Source organism: Pelophylax lessonae (genome assembly GCF_965119305.1).
Source record: "Pelophylax lessonae genome assembly, chromosome: 7".
In the NCBI taxonomy this organism is placed as follows: domain Eukaryota; kingdom Metazoa; phylum Chordata; class Amphibia; order Anura; family Ranidae; genus Pelophylax; species Pelophylax lessonae.
Window position 1 is genome coordinate 52,210,390 of NC_138774.1, and position 18,920 is coordinate 52,229,309.

At 42.4% G+C, this 18,920-nt stretch overlaps 1 protein-coding gene across 1 annotated transcript in view; it reads left to right on the forward strand.

The window, feature by feature from the left end:
* LOC309560274 (complement C4-B-like) overlaps positions 1 to 18,505 on the forward strand; it is a 249,941-nt gene extending 231,436 nt beyond the window's left edge. Inside the window, exons 37-41 of the mRNA XM_082263867.1 lie at positions 1,161 to 1,250; positions 4,963 to 5,079; positions 8,863 to 8,946; positions 13,651 to 13,786; positions 18,237 to 18,505. Of these exons, the coding sequence (XP_082119993.1) occupies positions 1,161 to 1,250; positions 4,963 to 5,079; positions 8,863 to 8,946; positions 13,651 to 13,786; positions 18,237 to 18,378 (569 nt within the window). The 3' untranslated portion in view covers positions 18,379 to 18,505. The remainder of the gene's footprint in view (positions 1 to 1,160; positions 1,251 to 4,962; positions 5,080 to 8,862; positions 8,947 to 13,650; positions 13,787 to 18,236) is intronic.
* Positions 18,506 to 18,920: the final 415 nt, after the last annotated feature.

Consider the following 18,920-nt stretch of genomic DNA (forward strand, 5'->3'; position numbering starts at 1 on the left):
TGAGCAGACCTCACTCACAGATCCTGCTCTCTGTTTGACAGAAAGCATATATAGATTTGCCTGCTGCTCCTCTGATAGGCAGACAGAGCCAAAAACTATACTAACTCACTAGCACCTACCTAGGAGGGTGCTACACATGTAACCAGGACCCCCTAGTTACAGGCAGGTCTGCAAGCTTTAGGGAATTCCCCTTTAAATCCACGTTCCAGTATACATCCCTAAGGCAGGGTTAGATGTAGCCTTAGGATAAACAGCCAATAGACACCAATAACTCTCATAAATGCATATGCAAGTAAGAAAGCACTAGATAGCGTAAAACTACCATACGCGTTTCTTCACCAAAGAACTTCTTCTGGGGCCAGTGATTTTAAAGTTTACACTATCTACAGTTAGCCACAGCTCAAGGAACCCCTAGCCAACCCTGGAGGAACCCTGGTTGAGAATAGCTGGTCTGGGGTATGATAAATGGTGAATTACTTAAGTTGTTCCTCGCTCCCTCGGCAGTCAGTGCTCTCCTCACCAATCCAGCACTCCTAACGTACAATGTAGACAACCGGGTCTTACATTGAATGTGATGATGTCGGAGAGCTGTGACTGGTCAGGCAGGTAAGGATGCCAAACTGCTCTCCCCCTTAGGGTTAAGGCGCCCCCCCCCCCCCCATCCCTGAAATAAACCATTGTGCCCAAGTCAACAGTCCCTCCTGCCCACCCCTTGTCCTGCATGTAACACAGAGAAAGCCTGAGGGAGCCAGGAGTATTGTGAACATTTCACCTTATTCCAGTCCACAGAGACACAATGAGGAGTTAACCCTTACTGTGCAAAGGAAGACCCACTGCCAAGGTAACTTTTCCTTCAGCATGAATTTCACTTTATCCCTTCCTCACCCTATCCAAATCTAAAGAAAAGTTTTGTCCGGAGTTACACTGTTTGTTGATAGTGTGATAATGTTTGGTAGAGGCATGAATTCAAGAGGTGTCTATCCGAGGTTACTAAGGCACCTCTTCTTCCGTTGAAGATGTTAATGGTCCATGTACAATTTGCAGTCATGTTCAGTTGCTTGTTACTGCCTTTTAATTCTGTTCCATTTTTTCTTGCTGAAATATGCAACATAGCCGCTGAAGAAGGCGCAATTACCATTCAATGATCTTGTCTCTGACAGGCAACCAGTGCAGAGTGTTCTACAGCGCCCCCTCCAGGACCACCTTCATTTCAAAGCTGTGCTCAGGAGACGTGTGTCAGTGTGCAGAAGGTAAGAAAAGGTTTATAGCATATCACCTGCGTGCAAATTATTCAGCAACAGAGGGTTACATTTACTAAAGGAGTAGAGCGTGTTCACATTGGAAAGTGAATTTTCATTCAACTTAGTGAATGAGGTAAATTTAAAGTGTAATTCCACTTTTGTTACAAAACTTTGTAGCAGATTCCTACCTTTTTTATGATCTGAAGTAAAAACTGTTTGTTCCACAATACCATTGCATGACTGATTCCTGAATTGGAGGGTCTGATTCATTATGACAACCTGGTACACTCTCAGTGTTCTTATGAAGAAAGTTGCAGTCTCTGCATCCCTTTAAAATAATTTAAGTAGATTGTAAAGTCTCATTTTTTTTCTATAAAAATAACAAACCTGTTATACTTACCTCCTCTGTGCAGTTGGTTTTGCACAGAGCAGCCCGGATCCTCCTCTTCTTGGGTCCCTCTTCGGTGCTCCTTGCCCTTCGCTCCTGTAGCTCCGTGTGTTCATTTAGACCCGGAGCTGTGGTTCTGCCCCGCTCCCTCTCTCTCTCCTGATTGGCTAGCTGACTTTGACAGCAGCGGGAACCAATGGTGCCGCTGTTGTGTCTCAGCCAATCAAGAGGGAGAGGGACAGCCATGGGGCAGCCAATCAAGAGGGAGAGGGACATCGCTGGATTGAGAGGAGCTCAGGTAAGTATTAGGGCAGCTGAGTGGGAAGCTGCACAAAGAAGGCTTTTTATCTTAATGCATAGAATGCATTAAGATTAAAAAAAAAACTTTTGACTTTACAACCACTTTAACGTATAACTAAAGGCAAAACTTATTTTTACGTTTTGTATAGTGGAGAGGGATTAGAACACCTGTAAGTTTTTATTGCTGTCTGTGTCCGCATTAGGGAGATTCACCCTCTCTATTTGTCCTGAAGTAAAAGTGAAAGTAAAAGAAAAACCCACATTTTGGATTGTCCCCAGAAAATTAATGGAGGGGAAATCTTACAATGGAAGTTCTGGTGACCTGGGGGACCCCAAGAAATTCCCTTAATTTACAAAGATTTCCTCTCACTTCTTCTTTGGCTATGGGACAGGAAGTGAAGGGAAATCTCCACAATAGGACACAATAGATGGTGAAAAAAGAAATATTACAGGGTTTATAACCCTCCCTTGCTCTATCCGAAATAAAAATAAAAACATTTTGCTTATAGTTCTACTTTAATCCTTATGAAGTGTCCCACCACAAATTAAATTCCTATTGCAGAGGATGCCTAAAATTTGACTTCTGAGTGCAAACGTCTGAGAAAATCAGTGAATCACAGAAGCAGGAAAAATAACTATTTTTTTGGGTGCATTCTATATACTAACTGACAGTTTTAGAAAATTCCCGAAATTTTTGAAAAAACAAAATTCTTGAACACGACAGAAGTCACCTCATCACTAAGGTACATGAAAAGTGACAGGGTCTCTGTAAGACACAGGCGGCCGGGAGGTGGTAAAAGCTGATATCTAAACTGCAGTTTTACCACTGCCCCACAACCACCTAAACTGTAAGATACAGCCAGAGGAGTCTGTTCAAATTGAATGCGCCATTTGAATTGACATGCAGCACCACTTCTCAAACTCGCCCATTCAAATTCAATGTGGATAGACAACAAATGTAAGTCAGATGTTTGGCTTGTTGTAGCCCCAATATAAATTGAATATCGGCAAAAAAAAAAAAAAGACATTCAGGAGGCTGCCACTTTAAAAAACAATCCACTACAGATCACTTTTTAAAGTCTGGGCTAGTGAAATCCTAGCCTAAAGGGCCTCCTTTGACCACATTATATAATACCTGCACTTCCGCTCTGCTCCTATCTCCTTTGAACCTAGTGCTGAAATCAGCGGTGTTGGCAACCAGGAGGACCAGGGGGACTGGGGACATCCGTGTGTTGCTAGGCCTGAGTACTGTCACAGGGAAGCTGGTCCCATGCTTCTCTATACCAGGAAGCACTGGGTATCAATGTTGGTGGCAAGGGAGGAAGAAGCAGCAAGGTGGAGCAAGGTGAGTATAGGGAGGTTGAAGGCCCTTTGCACAGACACTCTGTGTAGGAAAAGTTGACTGTAAACGATCAGCTTTTAAACAACCCATTCAGTTTAAAGTTGTTCTAAAGATGGTGGGGCGGTGGGTTGGGGCCCGGGTGTTCGCCTCCCCCCTGCCTTGGCGCAGTGTGTTCCCTTTATGGGGCGCTGGGTGGGGGGGGGGTGACCCTGGGTCTGCCTTGGGCCGCCTACGGGGCATGATGGGTTACGGGTTGCATAAGTGGGTTATGTTCTTATTGTGTGTTTCCCGAGGGGCTGCGTCCCCAAATCCCTTACCCATGCTGTAATGTTGCACTTTTTGACAGTCAAATGCCTGCTGTTTTCTGTTATATCTTTGACTTGCACTTAAAACCTAATAAAAACCTATTGAAAACTAAAGTTGTTCTAAAGGCAGAAGGTTTTTTTAACTTAATGTATTCTATGCATTAAGATAACAAACCTTCGGTGTGCAGAAGCCCCCCTCAGCCCCCCCCCATAATACTTACCTAAGCCCCCTTTCTATCCAGAATGATGCACGAGAGTCTCGGCTGCCTGGGACTCCCCCTTCTCATTGCCTGAGACAGCAGCAGGCGCCATTGGCTCCTGCTGCTGTCAATCAAAGTCAGTGAGCCAATGAGGAGAGAGAGAGGGGGCAGCTCAGTGTCTAAGTGGACACATCGAGCAGCGGCTCCGCTCGGGTGTGGGGGTGCTCGGCAGAAGGGAGGGGCCAGGAGCGCCAGCAAGGGACCTAAGAAGAGGAGGATCTGGGCTGCTCTGTGCAAAACAAACTGCACAGATGAGGTAAGTATAACATAATGACATGGATAAGTGAGTTTGGTGTGGAGGAACTTGGCTGGCCTGCACAGAGTCCTGACCTCAACTCGATAGAATACCTTTGGGACGAATTAGAGGGGAGACTGTGAGCCAGGCCTTCTGGTCCAACATCAGTGCCTGACCTCACAAATGTGCTTCTGGAAGAATGGTCAAACTTTCCCATAGACACACTCCTAAACCTTGTGGACAGCCTTCCCAGAAGAGTTGAAGCTGTTATAGCTGCAAAGGGTGGGCCAACTCAATATTGAACCTTACAGACCTAGACTGGGATGCCATTAAAGTTCATGTGTGTGTAAGGGCAGGCGTCCCAAAACTTTTGACACTATAGTGTATGCATGCACACAATGGGGACTAATGAAATGCAATCCAACTGCCATTGTGCAGCAACCAAGCAAAATGTATGTTTTTACTAATCTGATCAGAATCCTGAAATCTTTTTGTTATGAGTTACTGTACTGCATACCATCATGGTTCTTTTCACATTTTAACAGAGTTATCCCATAAATGAACACTATAGGGGTCTAGTTTTAAACAACTTGCTGTATGAATAGCAATAATCGCCGAACTGTATGTAATATGTTTCTTATGATTGTCAGCTCCAGCTAGTGGCCATCATGCAGTATTTTCTTGATTGAGGTGTTTCAGGAAAATACAGCATTATGGCCACAAGATGGAGCTGACAATCAAAGGAAATAAACATATTAAAGAAAACATGGGGAATATTTACGACGGCTGTGCAAATGTTTGTGACATTCATATGTCAATTTGTTTGGGTCATCATACAGACTAATCTATTGAATATCCTGTACATGATCTGACATCTTAATTGTCTCGCAGGTCCTTGCCCCACATTAAGGTGGACTGTGCCCATTGAAACGAAGAATGAGCGTCAAAAATTAATTGAACCGACTGATCGTCAAGAATTTGCTTGCTACTTTCCACGTGTGAAGTATGGTGAGTTAACTGGAACAAAATGCTGGGGATACTTTTTTGGGGTTCCCAACATACCATCTTCTGTAGATAAATAATAACGTCCAGTTTGGCTCGCTGAAAATGGCGGCATTGGTATTAAAAGGAACATTTTTTTTCTAGTCTGAAATAAATCAGCTGGTCAAGTGGCTGGGTCGTTAGCATTTTTATTTAAAAGGAAATATAATTTAGGGTTTTATGGAAGTACTGTACTGGCTACAAGTAGTGACCTATGGAAAATTGACCACCCTTCATAACCAGGCCATTTTTGCGATACGGCACTACGTTACTTTGACTGACAATTACGCAGTCCTGCAACACTGTACACAAATAATATTTATGTCCTCTTTTTCCCACAAATAGAGCTTTATTTTGATGGTATGACGATTGGGTGGAGAGTAATTATCTGTCCAAAAAGGGTATCGGCACAATCCCCTGTATATTCAATGGGAAAAAGTAAACCAGGTCTCACAGGTGGATCCTGCAGACGAGGGGGTGGGGATTTTAGTGTGTCCAAGAAGATCCGTTAAGTAAAATACAAATTATAAAAGTACAAATTTTATTTGAAGCAAGATTATAAAAACATCATATAAAATTACAGAATCTAGAAGGTGTATTGCAGCACATCCTATAATATGATGGATCAACGCGTTTCACCCATGTTTCGGGCTTCTTCAGGATCCAGATGTGTAGCAGACTTTTCTAAAAGTATGTATATATACACCCTCAATAGAAAAAAATCATCAAACTAGAATTCATCGGCCGCCGTATGGTCTGAGCTGGTATTTTCGAAAAGTGTACACAGCGTGTACAGAAGAAAAAGGAGCTCACAGGCCCCAAGGTGAAAATGAACACATTCATATTAACAAGCAGAGGAGTCATGCTGTGCTGCATCCATACTGACAACGGGCTGTCAGTATGGATGCTGAACAGCGTGACTCCTCTGCTTGATATTGTGAAAGTTTTCCCTCTATTGGACATATAGCCTTAACCATTGATGATTCTTGGTAGCTAAATATTTTTAAATGTTGTGTGTTAGCACTTATGGTCTTACTGGTGTTCATTTTCACCCGGGGGCCTGTGAGCTCCTTTTTCTTGTGTATACGCTGTGTACACTTTTAGAAAATAAGAGCTCAGAATATACGGCGGCCGATGAATTCTGTTTGATGATTTTTTCTATTGAGGGTGTGTATATTTATGTGTATATATATATATATATATATATACATACTTTGAGTATAGTCTGCTACACATCTGGATCCTGAAGAAGCCCGAAATATGGGTGAAAGGCCGATGAATTCTGTTTGATGATTTTTTCTATTGAGGGTGTGTATATTTATGTGTATATATATATATATATATATATATATATATATATATGTATATATATACATACTTTGAGTATAGTCTGCTACACATCTGGATCCTGAAGAAGCCCGAAATATGGGTGAAAGGCCGATGAATTCTAGTTTGATGATTTTTTCTATTGAGGGAGTATATATACATACCTTGAGAAAAGTCTGCTACACATCTGGATCCTGAAGAAGCCCGAAATATGGGTGAAACGCGTCGATCCATCATATTATAGGATGTGCTGCAATACACCTTCTAGATTCTGTAATTTTATATGATGTTTTTATAATCTTGCTTCAAATAAAATTTGTACTTTTATAATTTGTATTTTACTTAACTGATCTTCTTGGGCACACTAAAATCCCCACCCCCTCATCCGCAGGATCCACCTGTGAGACCTGGTTTACATTTTCTTTTGATGGTATCATCAATCACCACTACATTTTTTCTTTTTTTTTTGTGCTATAAACAAAAAAAGACTGATTAATTTTGAAAAAAAAAGAAAAACATTTTTTTTTCTTTCTGCTATAAAACATATTCAATAAAAAAGTTGAAAAATCAAATTTTTGTATAGATTTAGGCTAATATCTATTCTGCTACATAATTTTGGAAAAAGAAAATCCAATAAGTGTATATTGATTGGTTTGTGCAAAAGGTTATAGCATCTACAAACTGTGGCATATACTGTATACTAGAATTTATTTTGGTTATTTTTTTTTTTATACTAGTAATGGAGGCGATCAGTGACTTTCAGCGGGACTGCGATATTGCGGCGGAGAGTTGGACACTAACTGACATTTTCTCAAAACCAATGACACTAATACAGTGATCAGTGCTAAAAATATGCACTGTCACTGTCCTAATGACACTGACTGGGAAGAGGTTAAACATCTAGAGCGATCAAGGGTTAAATGTGTGCCTAGTCAGTGTTTATGTGTACACTGTGTGAGGTGCTTTTACTAGGGAAAGTAATGGATTTCCTTCCCCGCTTTGCGGGAATAGAAAATGTAGCACTTCCCCGCTGACCAAACAGAGCTCTGCCTTCTTTACCTAGGCAGAGCCCCATCCTGTGTGTGTTCCGGACAATTAGCGGGTGCAGTTATCTATTGCGCTTGCTTAAAATGTAATATAAACAGGAAAATGTGCAAATATATATAAAACATAAAATTGTGCAAAAGTGCAATATAAGTGCAAATGTGCAAAAATTATGTGCCAATCAATGAATATTCCGTATAAATGCAAAATCATAAATTAATTAATAATTGCTGAAAGTTCATCTCGTATTATAAAAAATATAATACAACAAAATCCAATGTTCCGTGATTGTTCCTTGTTTCAGAAACTGTGCGAGTGCTCAATAATAACAATCCAATGGTGACTGGTAAAGTGCAGGTGCTGAATGCCTTCTTCCCGTGAAGCAATTTATGGAATGGGTGACTTACCAAATGTAGTGGGTCTCATATACCTTACAATATTGAGACCAATCACGCTTATTGGCAGGTCCCCTTTAAGATCCTCTTGGTTGTGCTGATGGTGATTTTCCTCCTCACCGTTCCATAAGGCAGCTTGTGATATTGTTTTTGGAAGAAAAAGATAAAAAGGCTCCAGATGGTATAATATTGTTTAAAAGGGGTTTATTCCCATAAAATATACAAAAATAGCACTGTCCAGCAAGATCCGGCAAGGAGAGACAATACAACCATGCAGAGTGGGGAGCGGAGGTAAATCCGGCTTGCTCTCCAAGTTAAAGTCACGTTGTGCGGTCCACGTCCTGACGCATTTCGTCACATCCGGTGACGTTCTCAAAGGGTATGGACGCACATCCTCTTTGCTTCTATTTGTACAGCGGATCTAGCTACCGCCACGCCTATTTTTTTTACATATAACTTTACACTACTGCTGCTGCTACATTTCACGTTTTGTCACTAATTTAAACATAATTTTTAACATTTAATATTTAAAAACGCTAATTCCTAGGCGCGGGGAGTACGCTTTTTTAAGTGTTACTTTTCCACAGTTATCTATTGGCCCGCACCTGCTGAACGGCACCTGCTGTGTAAAATCACAGCAGAGCCAGGTTTCTGGCGGCGCACGAGCATGCCCCCTACCCAGAGGTACTAGATTACGTACTAGGTACGTGATCTGGCCCAGCAGGGCCACCTTATATTTAAGTTATACGGTCAGCAAGCAGTTAAAGAAACAATCTTATTAATATGTGTTTTTGGTTTAACAACCTTATTTCCATGTATGATTTGTAATTACATTTATACATGGTGGGAGATATTTTGCTCATTGCATACTCAGGCTCCTGTTTCTGTTCTGGGTGGGCCAATCACACAAGCAGGAAATTACATTTCTGGGGGCGTTCTGTACACCACCATTCATTAGATGTCATGTTTTGTCTTCACAATGCAGGCTACCGTGTGAAGGTGTTAGAAATGAAACGAGTGGATGCGTTCTTTGTGTACACAGTTGAAATTATTGAAGTTCTCCAGAAAAGTAAGTTACCAGCCTAATCTGAACCTGTGCCCATATACACTGTATATATGTGATATCTGAGAAAGATGGACTAAGCTTCATTGAAACGTTGACAATAAAAACACTGCTTTTTTTTATCTTCCTCCTCTGTAAGACCATTGAGTGCCTCCAAACCAGGGTAGCACCCTCCTAAGGTAGGTGCTAGTGAGAGAGTATAGATTTGAGCTCTGTCTGCTTATCATAGGATCATAGGAACTACAGGTAAATCTATTACTTTTTGCCTACCAGAGAGCAGGATCTGTTAGTGAGGTCTGCCTGTTGTGCTCAGTATGTGATTCATTCAATCTAGAGAGTGTTTCACACTGATCCAATAGGGAGGCATGTTGGACAGTGGGAGAAAACCTGACAAATGGGTGCATAGGCTTTTGATACAGTCCTGGTTATTGACAGAAGGCAGGTCGCCTCAGTGCATTCTGGGATATTGTATAAAAGCCAGGGGCACATGTGCTGTGGGGTCTTTGGCTGGAGAGAAGAGTCCCAGAGGGAGGGGGTGGCTGCCTCCTCCTCTGTAGAGGTGCCATGTGGTCTTAGGAGGTCATCCTGAGGGCCTGAGAAACGGTTGAGAGGAGCTGAACCTGGAGGTCCAGGAAAGCTGACTGAGAGGGGGAGACACTGGGACCACAGTATCGTGAGTACAGCGACTCGAGTCAAGGGGCCTGACCTGAGGGGGCCACCCCTGCATGTAGGATAGTTAGTAGACGGGTGTCAGCAGGTCGAGAGAAAGAGGATGCTAGGGAGAGTGTCCTGAAGATAGATGTCTATTCACTAAGTTGTCTTGGGAGAAGAGACTCAACTACAAATTCATCCATAGTGGCAGGGTGAATCAACAGCCTGGCTGTACCAGAAGATAGGCGTCCTCAGCATTGTGCATAGTTAAAGTGGAGTATCCCACTATTTCCTTCTCCTATCCCCAAATTATCAAATAAACAAAAACAACCACATACCCCTGATTATTGGAATGAGATAAAGAGGGAAAATGTAGAACTTTATTTGCTAGGACTGTGTGCTGGAAACTCAGGGGGACCCGCAAAGTGAATATCCTTACGGGAGCAGTGCTACACCTGTTTTGGATATATATATATATATATATATATATATATATATATATATATATATATATATATATGGATTTCTTTGTTGGTGAGCACCAGGGCATTTACTTCAAACAGAGTGCCGTGACTTCCCTTGGAACTAAACTGCCTGGCCAAAACAAAAAGTCACCACCTGAAATTAACTAAGCAACTAACTAAACTAAGCATGCAGTAATAATCCTATTGAATAGTTACTGCATGTGCCCAAAGAATGAGGTCAGCTGACTACCTGAATATACTGAATGACCAGGCTATTCCATCGATGGCTTTTTTCTCCCCTGATGGCACGGGGCATGTTCCAAGATGACAATTCCAGGATTCCTTGGGCTCAAATTGTGAAAGAATGGTTCAGGGAGCATGAGATATCATTTTCTTTTTTTGAATCAAGAAAAAGTTTATTGAAAAAACACACATCATGTACACAGTCAACAATTTGTATAAAGCAATACAAAACAAAACAGGTCACAGCCTGATATCACAAACTCTACCATAGGCCAAAGCCAAAAATGACATATCAAACCTTGAGTAATAGCAATAACTGGAGCTAAAGCGATACTGTAGATCCCCCACCGTCTGAAAGACAACCCAGTGCCCACTCCCCGGTGTTAAATCAGCAGACGATCCAGTATCAAATCTATTGGGGCCACACCTGGGGAACTCAACTACACACCCCAAACTTTAAAAAACTTGGAGGGGGAACCCCTATGTTGATAGATACACTTTTCCATACGCAGGGTGTTACCCAATTGCTCCAACCTCATCTTACAAGATGGTCCCGTGCTATCCAGTGCCTAAGAATGAGTAGGCGGGCCTGAAACAGGGCCCTTGCAGCGGCCTCTCGCAAATATTTGTCCTGAATAATGTGATCAAGGATTCCTAATAGACATGGCCTAGGATCTTGTGGGATCTCCAATTCTAAGACCCGATTGATCGTGGAGGTCACTGCTGACCAGTATCTGTGCAATTTCGGGCATCTCCATAATAAGTGCACCAAATCCCCCACAGCACTCTCACATCTACTACACAAATTATCAGGTCACAGACCCATGGCGTGGAGCCTCAGTGAGAAGGATGTTGTGAAACCTGTTGTGACACATTGAACACAGTGAACTGACTCCAAGGCATCTTCCCATTGCCCCTCAGTAACCTCTCCAACATCTGCACATCATAGTTCACAGGCCTTACTGGGGTACCTCTCTAACATCTGCACATCATAGTTCACAGGCCTTACTGGGGTACCTCTCCAACATCTGCACATCATAGTTCACAGGCCTTACTGGGGTACCTCTCCAACATCTGCACATCATAGTTCACAGGCCTTACTGGGGTACCTCTCCAACATCTGCACACCATTGTTCACAGGCCTTACTGGGGTACCTCTCCAACATCTGCACATCATAGTTCACAGGCCTTACTGGGGTACCTCTCCAACATCTGCACACAATTGTTCACAGGCCTTACTGGGGTACCTCTCCAACATCTGCACATCATAGTTCACAGGCCTTACTGGGGTACCTCTCCAACATCTGCACATCATAGTTCACAGGCCTTACTGGGGTACCTCTCCAACATCTGCACATCATAGTTCACAGGCCTTACTGGGGTACCTCTCCAACATCTGCACACCATTGTTCACAGGCCTTACTGGGGTACCTCTCCAACATCTGCACACCATTGTTCACAGGCCTTACTGGGGTACCTCTCCAACATCTGCACATCATAGTTCACAGGCCTTACTGGGGTACCTCTCCAACATCTGCACACCATTGTTCACAGGACTTACTGGGGTACCTCTCCAACATCTGCACATCATAGTTCACAGACCTTACTGGGGTACCTCTCCAAATATGCTCCCAGCAAAGAGGTCTAACAACTAGAAATAAACCCCTTGGTGGAGGTGAATTGTTGCATTAGGGAAAATACAGGGGTAGAGAACTTGAGACATAATTTTCACACATGGATTGCCACCACAGAGTCCAGAACCTAACCCCATTGAGAATCTTTGGGATGTGCTGGAGAAGGCTTGTCGTAGTGGTCCGACTCTCCCATCATCAATACAAGATCTTGGTTAAAAATGTACGCAACACTGGACGAAAATAAATCTTGTGACATTGAAGAAGCTTATCGAATTAATGCCTACGAATGGGTGTCGTAATCAAAGCCAACAAAATATTAGTGTGTGACTTTTTTTTTTTTGGTGGCAACTTTTTTTTGGCCAGGCAATGTATATATATTATATATTGTGTACACATACATACATGCGCACACACACCTACACACAATCATTTTAACAGATGACAAATTATTCCCAGAGAACTTTGGGTTCGCTTAAAAAAAAAAAAGAAAAGAAAAAACACAACACCGCATAAGCCACTTGCTTTGAAGCTCCCCTTGTCTAATTTGATATATCAACATGAAACAACAAGGTGACCCTGATGGCTTATTCAGATTGAGCTTTTGAGCTCTGTAATGGCTCTTTTCCACTGAGCTTTTTGGTACGGTTCGGTTCGGTACGGTACCCTAATTCCGAACCGTACCGTACCACTTTTTGGTACCCTTTCGTTCGGGTACCAAGCACATAAGTAACGTACCAACAGGGTGGAGCTACACTCTGCAGAACTTTGATTGGTTGACAGAGAATCGTCTATCAAAGCTTTCCTGCTACACCACGCCTATCATGAAAGGGTACTATTGGCAGTGGAAACGAAATGTGTACCGTTCTGAACCGTACCGTACTGAACCGAACCATACCGTACCATTCAGTGGAAACGAGGCATAAATGGTCTTCTTTCAGCAGATCTGTAAACTGAAATAGTTAACCATATGACTACAGCCCAACCCTATGACTCCAAAAGAGAGCACATCATATTAAAGAGGACTTGTGGTGTGGAAGCGGTGCCAAAAAAAGGTTATCAGAGAACAAAGGACTAGTCACCAGTATAACCTTTAGGCTCCCTGTAGCTGACCTTTTCCTCATTACTGACTTACCATGCCTTGTTATGTGTGGAGAAGGCCATCATGGTAGAAGAGCAGAGCATTCCTTCTTCAGTGTTGTTCCACAGATGCTCCACTGATGACTGGTGAGGTGATGATGAAAAGGCTGCAGGAAAGGTGGAGAATACCTACAGAATGAATGAATTAGAAGAAGATAGATCCTTGCAGTGCAGGTCCTGGGGTATAGCTTCCTCTCCAGCAAGAACAGTAAGCAGCAAGTGGTGACATCACTAAATCCCACTCCAAATCAGGTGAGGCTAGCAGTCAGGTTGCCTTAGATCTCCCCCTACAGCTGTCAGGCTCACATGAAGTGCACTGCTATTTTTCAGGAGGAATTCAAGACAAAATGTTAATCTTTTTTTGTTACTTCTTAGGCATAATTCATATTTCTAGATGTTCCTTATAACATGGAAAATCTTCCTTTGTGATTTTAGATCCATTTTAATATGCACTATTTGGTATTTTTTCTGAAAAGAAACCTTTTTTTTTTTAACCTCTTCCACCCACCCCGAGCAAACAGAAATAAAATATGTACACAATCATTCTACATTCCCTTTACCTTTTCCTTCCTGTTGTCTAGGTGCAGATGAGGAACTTACAAATGGAAACATCCGATACTTCTACCAGCGTGCAAGCTGCAATATGAAAATGGATAAAGGCAACACGGAGTATCTGATTATGGGGCAAGATGGGGAAACAACGGATGAAAATAACAGGTGGGTGATGGGGATCTGTCTGCTATCTCATTGGGGTTTATTATATATCAACACTTGCACTTTTGTAGAGGGTCAGCATTGACCGTATTAGCCCTTTACATAAAGGCTGTTGTATTGTGTAATTGCATGTGACTTCACACAGAATGAGTATATGCTGTCTCTTGCTTGGCATGTGCATGTCTAGAGGACAGATTACCCTAGGTAGAAAGGGCTTATGGTTTCTGCTTAGTTAGGCCCAATATGTGTAGGCATCAAATTGTTGGCACTCATCAAATGAGGTATTAACCTTCAGTGCCGGTTCACACTGTTCCGACTTGTCAGGCGACTTGGTCGCCTGACAAGTAGCGGACCGTGCTGTGCAATTGGAACCGTTCTAATAGGAGCGACTCAAGTCGCTCCGACTTAGAAAAAGGTCCCTGCACTACTTCGGGGCGACATCAGAGCGACTTGCATTGACTTCCATTATGTGAAGTCGTTGCAAGCCGCGCCGAAGTCGCGGTGCACGGGCAACAGCATAACTCGCCCGAAATCTTGTCGCCCTAGTGTGAACCGACATTAACTCCTCAACTCCAACCAAAACTTTTTTATCTTGCTTTGAGGGGAGTGTTTGAGCCTCTTTTCAGGTTTTAAGCTTGGTTTACACATATGTTGCTTTTGAGCATTTCTGTAGTGCTTTTATACCGCAATTTTACAGTGATTTGAATTTTTTGGGGGGTGGGAAATTTGTTGTTGAGCAGATTTAAAACCGAGAGACGCAAATCGCGACAAAATTGCGGTAAGTCTATTGAACCAAAAAAGCGTCCCTGACCCTTTCCAAAAACGTAGAAGCACAAAAATGCATTAATGTGAACAAGTTCTATAGGAACCCATGTTAAAAAAAATGTCCTGCATTTCTGCAAAAAGCATAAGATAACGCATTGGTGTAAATGGAGCCTTACTGCAATCTGTGCCTCTACTGTGGAGACCTTCCCTTAGTTCCTGTCTCTGTTTACAGTATATAACATGGACACAGACATGAATGAAGCCATTTTTAGTACAGTAAGGAAAGATTAGAACTTATGACATTGTTTTTCATTTTTTTTCTCTGCACCTCCCTGTTCTGCTGGCAACCTCTCCTCATTTTTTGGATGAGTATTACATCAACAGGAAATACGAATGTGACGGGACGCACCGTCACTAACAGTGAAAAAACTATGTGACAGATAAATTGATGGTTTATCTTGTTTTACCTTTGGTGCCGGCAGTCTGGGCTTCCAGGCTGACTTAAGTATGCTGAGCTAATTAGCATGTGAATGATAACCTTGTCTAGATGGGATTAGCCATGAGTCAGCTGTACCTCGTTAGCTATTCATTGTGTGATGTTTTGGGTAAATATTCATGTAGTGACCGACCTACTTCTAAAGTGTATAAAAGTCTGTTTGTTTTAATAAAGGAGTTAGTTGTTTCCAGTATACAAGCTAAGTGTCAGGCTAGTTTTGTATGACAGCGGCTGGGATTTGATATCTATGTTCATGACTGCGAGGAAGCCGTATACTGATGGAAGTCCACAAGTACAGTGTGGGTCTGAGGTTCCGTCACAAAGAGAAAATCCCCCAGATGTGAACAAAAAAGAGCAGAACATTTAACTCTTCCACAGTCTAGCCAAAATAAAATAAAAGTAAATTAGTGGAGTAAGGCTGGGTTTCACCCGCATCCAATTCACATCACAGGAGACTGTTGACAGAACTCCGGGGTCGGCCGCAGTCCACACTGGAAAAGGGTCCTGTGCAACCTTGGTTCTGTTTCAGGTCCGAATTCAGGCAAAAATTCTTACCTGATTTGCACCTAAAACGGAGAACAGGGACGCACCAGACCACCTGCTGCGAGCCGTACCTGCAGTTAGTGTGAACCCAGCCTAAAACTTTAAATGTTCACTGTCCTTAGACCCTATATACAGTATATGGCCTCGACAGCAAGCAGTTATATCTGGATCATGCATCCTGTTTTTTTTTTTTCACATGCTTGACTTCCCTGTAAGGCTTGGGTCACACCTATTATGCGTTTTTGGTTCATAAGACTTCAATGGAGAAGCTAAAGAAAAGCACGTAGTGTATATTACTGTGATTTTGCAGCGATTTGCTTTTTTTAATCCACCCAACAACAAATTGGCCAAAAAAAAACCCATAAAAAATGCAAAATATACCAAAAAAATGCGAGAAAAATGTGTCAAAAATATGTGTGCAAAAACACAAAATGCACAGCAGAAACAGATCAAAAGCAAACTTCATAGGTGTGAACCAAGCCTAAAAGTGATTCAAGTGGCTTTACAGCTGCCCAGTCACTTTTACAGGGCTTGGAAGGGAGTCCACGCCTTCCCTGCTGCCGCCGGCGTTCCTGGGCTCCCCCATTCCACCGGGGAGGGTGGGCTCCCGGGAGGGTGGGCTGCCCACAGAGGAGATGGAGGAACATTTATTACCTGATCTCCTCTGTGATAAATGAAGCCAAAGCGACAAGGATTTGGGCATTTCCAGTTTCAGTGCTGGGTTTCCCTGACCACTACAACTAGGAAAGATTCTGATCAAACACATCAGCACTTGAGCAGATGATTTGAAGAGCAGGGGAGATATAAGGGGTCTAATAGATCCCTGATGTCTCAATAAAGAGTAGCTGTCACTGCCTTATGGGCCATACACACTATACAATTGTCTTTAGATTTTTTCCTTTAGATTTACCAAAACCATATAATATGAGGTCAAATCTAAACACTTTCAATTTGTATGCAATCAGGCAGGCCTTTTCACTACATAGTTGAAGGTAAATCTAAAGGAAATCTAACAACAAAAGTTGTATAGTGTGTATCCCGCTTAAAGCTTTCACAAGCTTGTGATAGCAATAAACTTAAACGAGGAAAATAAAATAAAAAATTGTTAATAGAGTGTAGTGTAATGTAGAGTAATAATAAAAATTTCAAAGCACCCCATCTCAAATGCAAACGCTCATGTATATGTAAACACTGATTGCACCTCACATGTGAGGTATCAACGTGAACGTTAGTGACAGCAATAATTACAGCACCATAGTTTGTGTTTTACACTGAACTGATACCCTCTGTCTAAATACTTTTAAAGCATAGCTTATGGACAATTTTAGGTACCATAAATCAGAGGCGTAACTAGTACCTTCAGGGCCCCGGTGCAAGAAACCATGAAGGGCCCCCCCCCCGGACCCCTGGCCGGGGCCCTTCCCTTCAAGCCTGTTGCTCTTCCCACTGATCCTGGGGCCCTTTACTCTCATTGCGGGACCCTTTCACAAGTTCTGCAGTAGGCTCCCTTCCTGCCATCTTGGGGCCTCCCCACGGTGGTGGAATGCCAGGAATTTCATCCACTGGTGTCAGTCGTTCTTATTTTTTGGTATTTTAATCGTATTATTTTTTATTATTTTATTTTATTTTTTTACAGTGTCACTGACTATGACTCTGTCCATTCAGAAAAGGAAGGAGCTGGTAAATTACATATCTACCGACCCCTTCCTGGTTCTCTATTGTGACACATCCCCTGCAGCATCCAGAAGGAGAGGAAAGAGAGCACAGTAGTGGGAGCACACAGCGGCCCAGAGACAGCAGAACACAAGTGAACTGGATAGGAGTGAAGGGGGCAGCATACAGAGGAACCAATCTACTCCATTTTCCTCCTGCAGCTACAGGAGGAAAAAGGAGGACAGTGATTTCTCTACATGCTGCCCCCGCCGCCCCTCCTATCCAGGTGTACAGGGGAGCCGCACAGGCCCCCTGGAGCATGGGGTCCAGTTGCAATTGCAACCCCTATAGTTACGTCCCTGCCATAAATGAAACTTGCCTGTGAAATGGTGGGATCATTTCACAGGCGTGCGCAATTTTAAATCTTGAAATGTTTGGTATCTATTTACTCAATCCAACATCATACTTTTTTTACCAAAAGAAAAATGCAGTAGGTATTATATTTTGTTTGTGTACACTAAAATTCATTTAAGTCTATTTTTCCTGAAAATTTGTATCGGATAAACAGCTGTGCAAGTATCGCATGACATACACAATTGCAACAGCTACCATTTTATTCTCCAGGGCCTCTGCTTTCAGAAAATATATAATGTTTGGGGGGTTCTAATTTGTTTTCTGTAAAAAGGAAATATGCAGATTTTAACATGTATGTGAAAAATTACAAAATTGCCCCAGATGGCAAGGGTTAAAAGGGTCAGTATACTGTAGTTCAGAGTAGAATTGCTTTGTGCTGGCACAAAAACTATATTGTCTGCTGAATTACTGAGGTTTAATTTGGTGACATTGTTTACCTGAAAATAGTAACAAAAAAGAAGCTGAAGTGCCCTATGCATTTATCTGTACATTGTACACTATGAAGAAAGGTAATATTGACAATGCTGACAAATATTGCAGACTGCACGTTTCTCATCACTTGTCCCTCTTTGTCTCATTCAGGTTGAGATACGTCCTAGAAAACAATTCTTGGGTGGAGGCGTTGGCTAGTCCAGATGTATGCAAGGCCACAAAAAACCGTAACAAATGCAAAGATGTGGAGAGCTTCATGAAGGAATACCGAGAAAATGGCTGTAAGGTGTAAAGCACCTTATTAACTTACCTGTAATCTCGCTGTACTCAAAAGCTAACATTCTCTCATCTCTAAGCTTTCAGAATACAACAGCTTATCCTTTTCAATAAATAAAATATAATCATTTCTTTCTACCTGAGCTCTGCCGTCAGTCTTTTTGTGACATACCTCTATACTCTCAGAGCCGGTTCACACTACTCCGACTTGAGACGCGACTTGTGTGCCCTCAAGTCGCCCCAAGTCTCTTGTCATTACAAATTCAATGTAAATGAAGGAGAGCCGTCTTAATATGCACTACTGAAGTCGCTCCGACTTCAGAAAAGGTTCCTGTACTACTTCAAGGCGACCTCTATCCGACTTGTGCACATAGACTTCAATGGGAGTCGCCTCTAAGTCGGATCCTTATCTATTTTCAAGCGACTGTGATCAGACTTTCCAGGAAGAAGAAAAAGATTAGCCAGGCATTCCCCACAGACAAAGTCGCCTATCATTCAAGTCTCTTACAAGTCTAGTCAAGCTAAAAAGTCGCTCCTTCATGGGGCGACTTTCTGGTC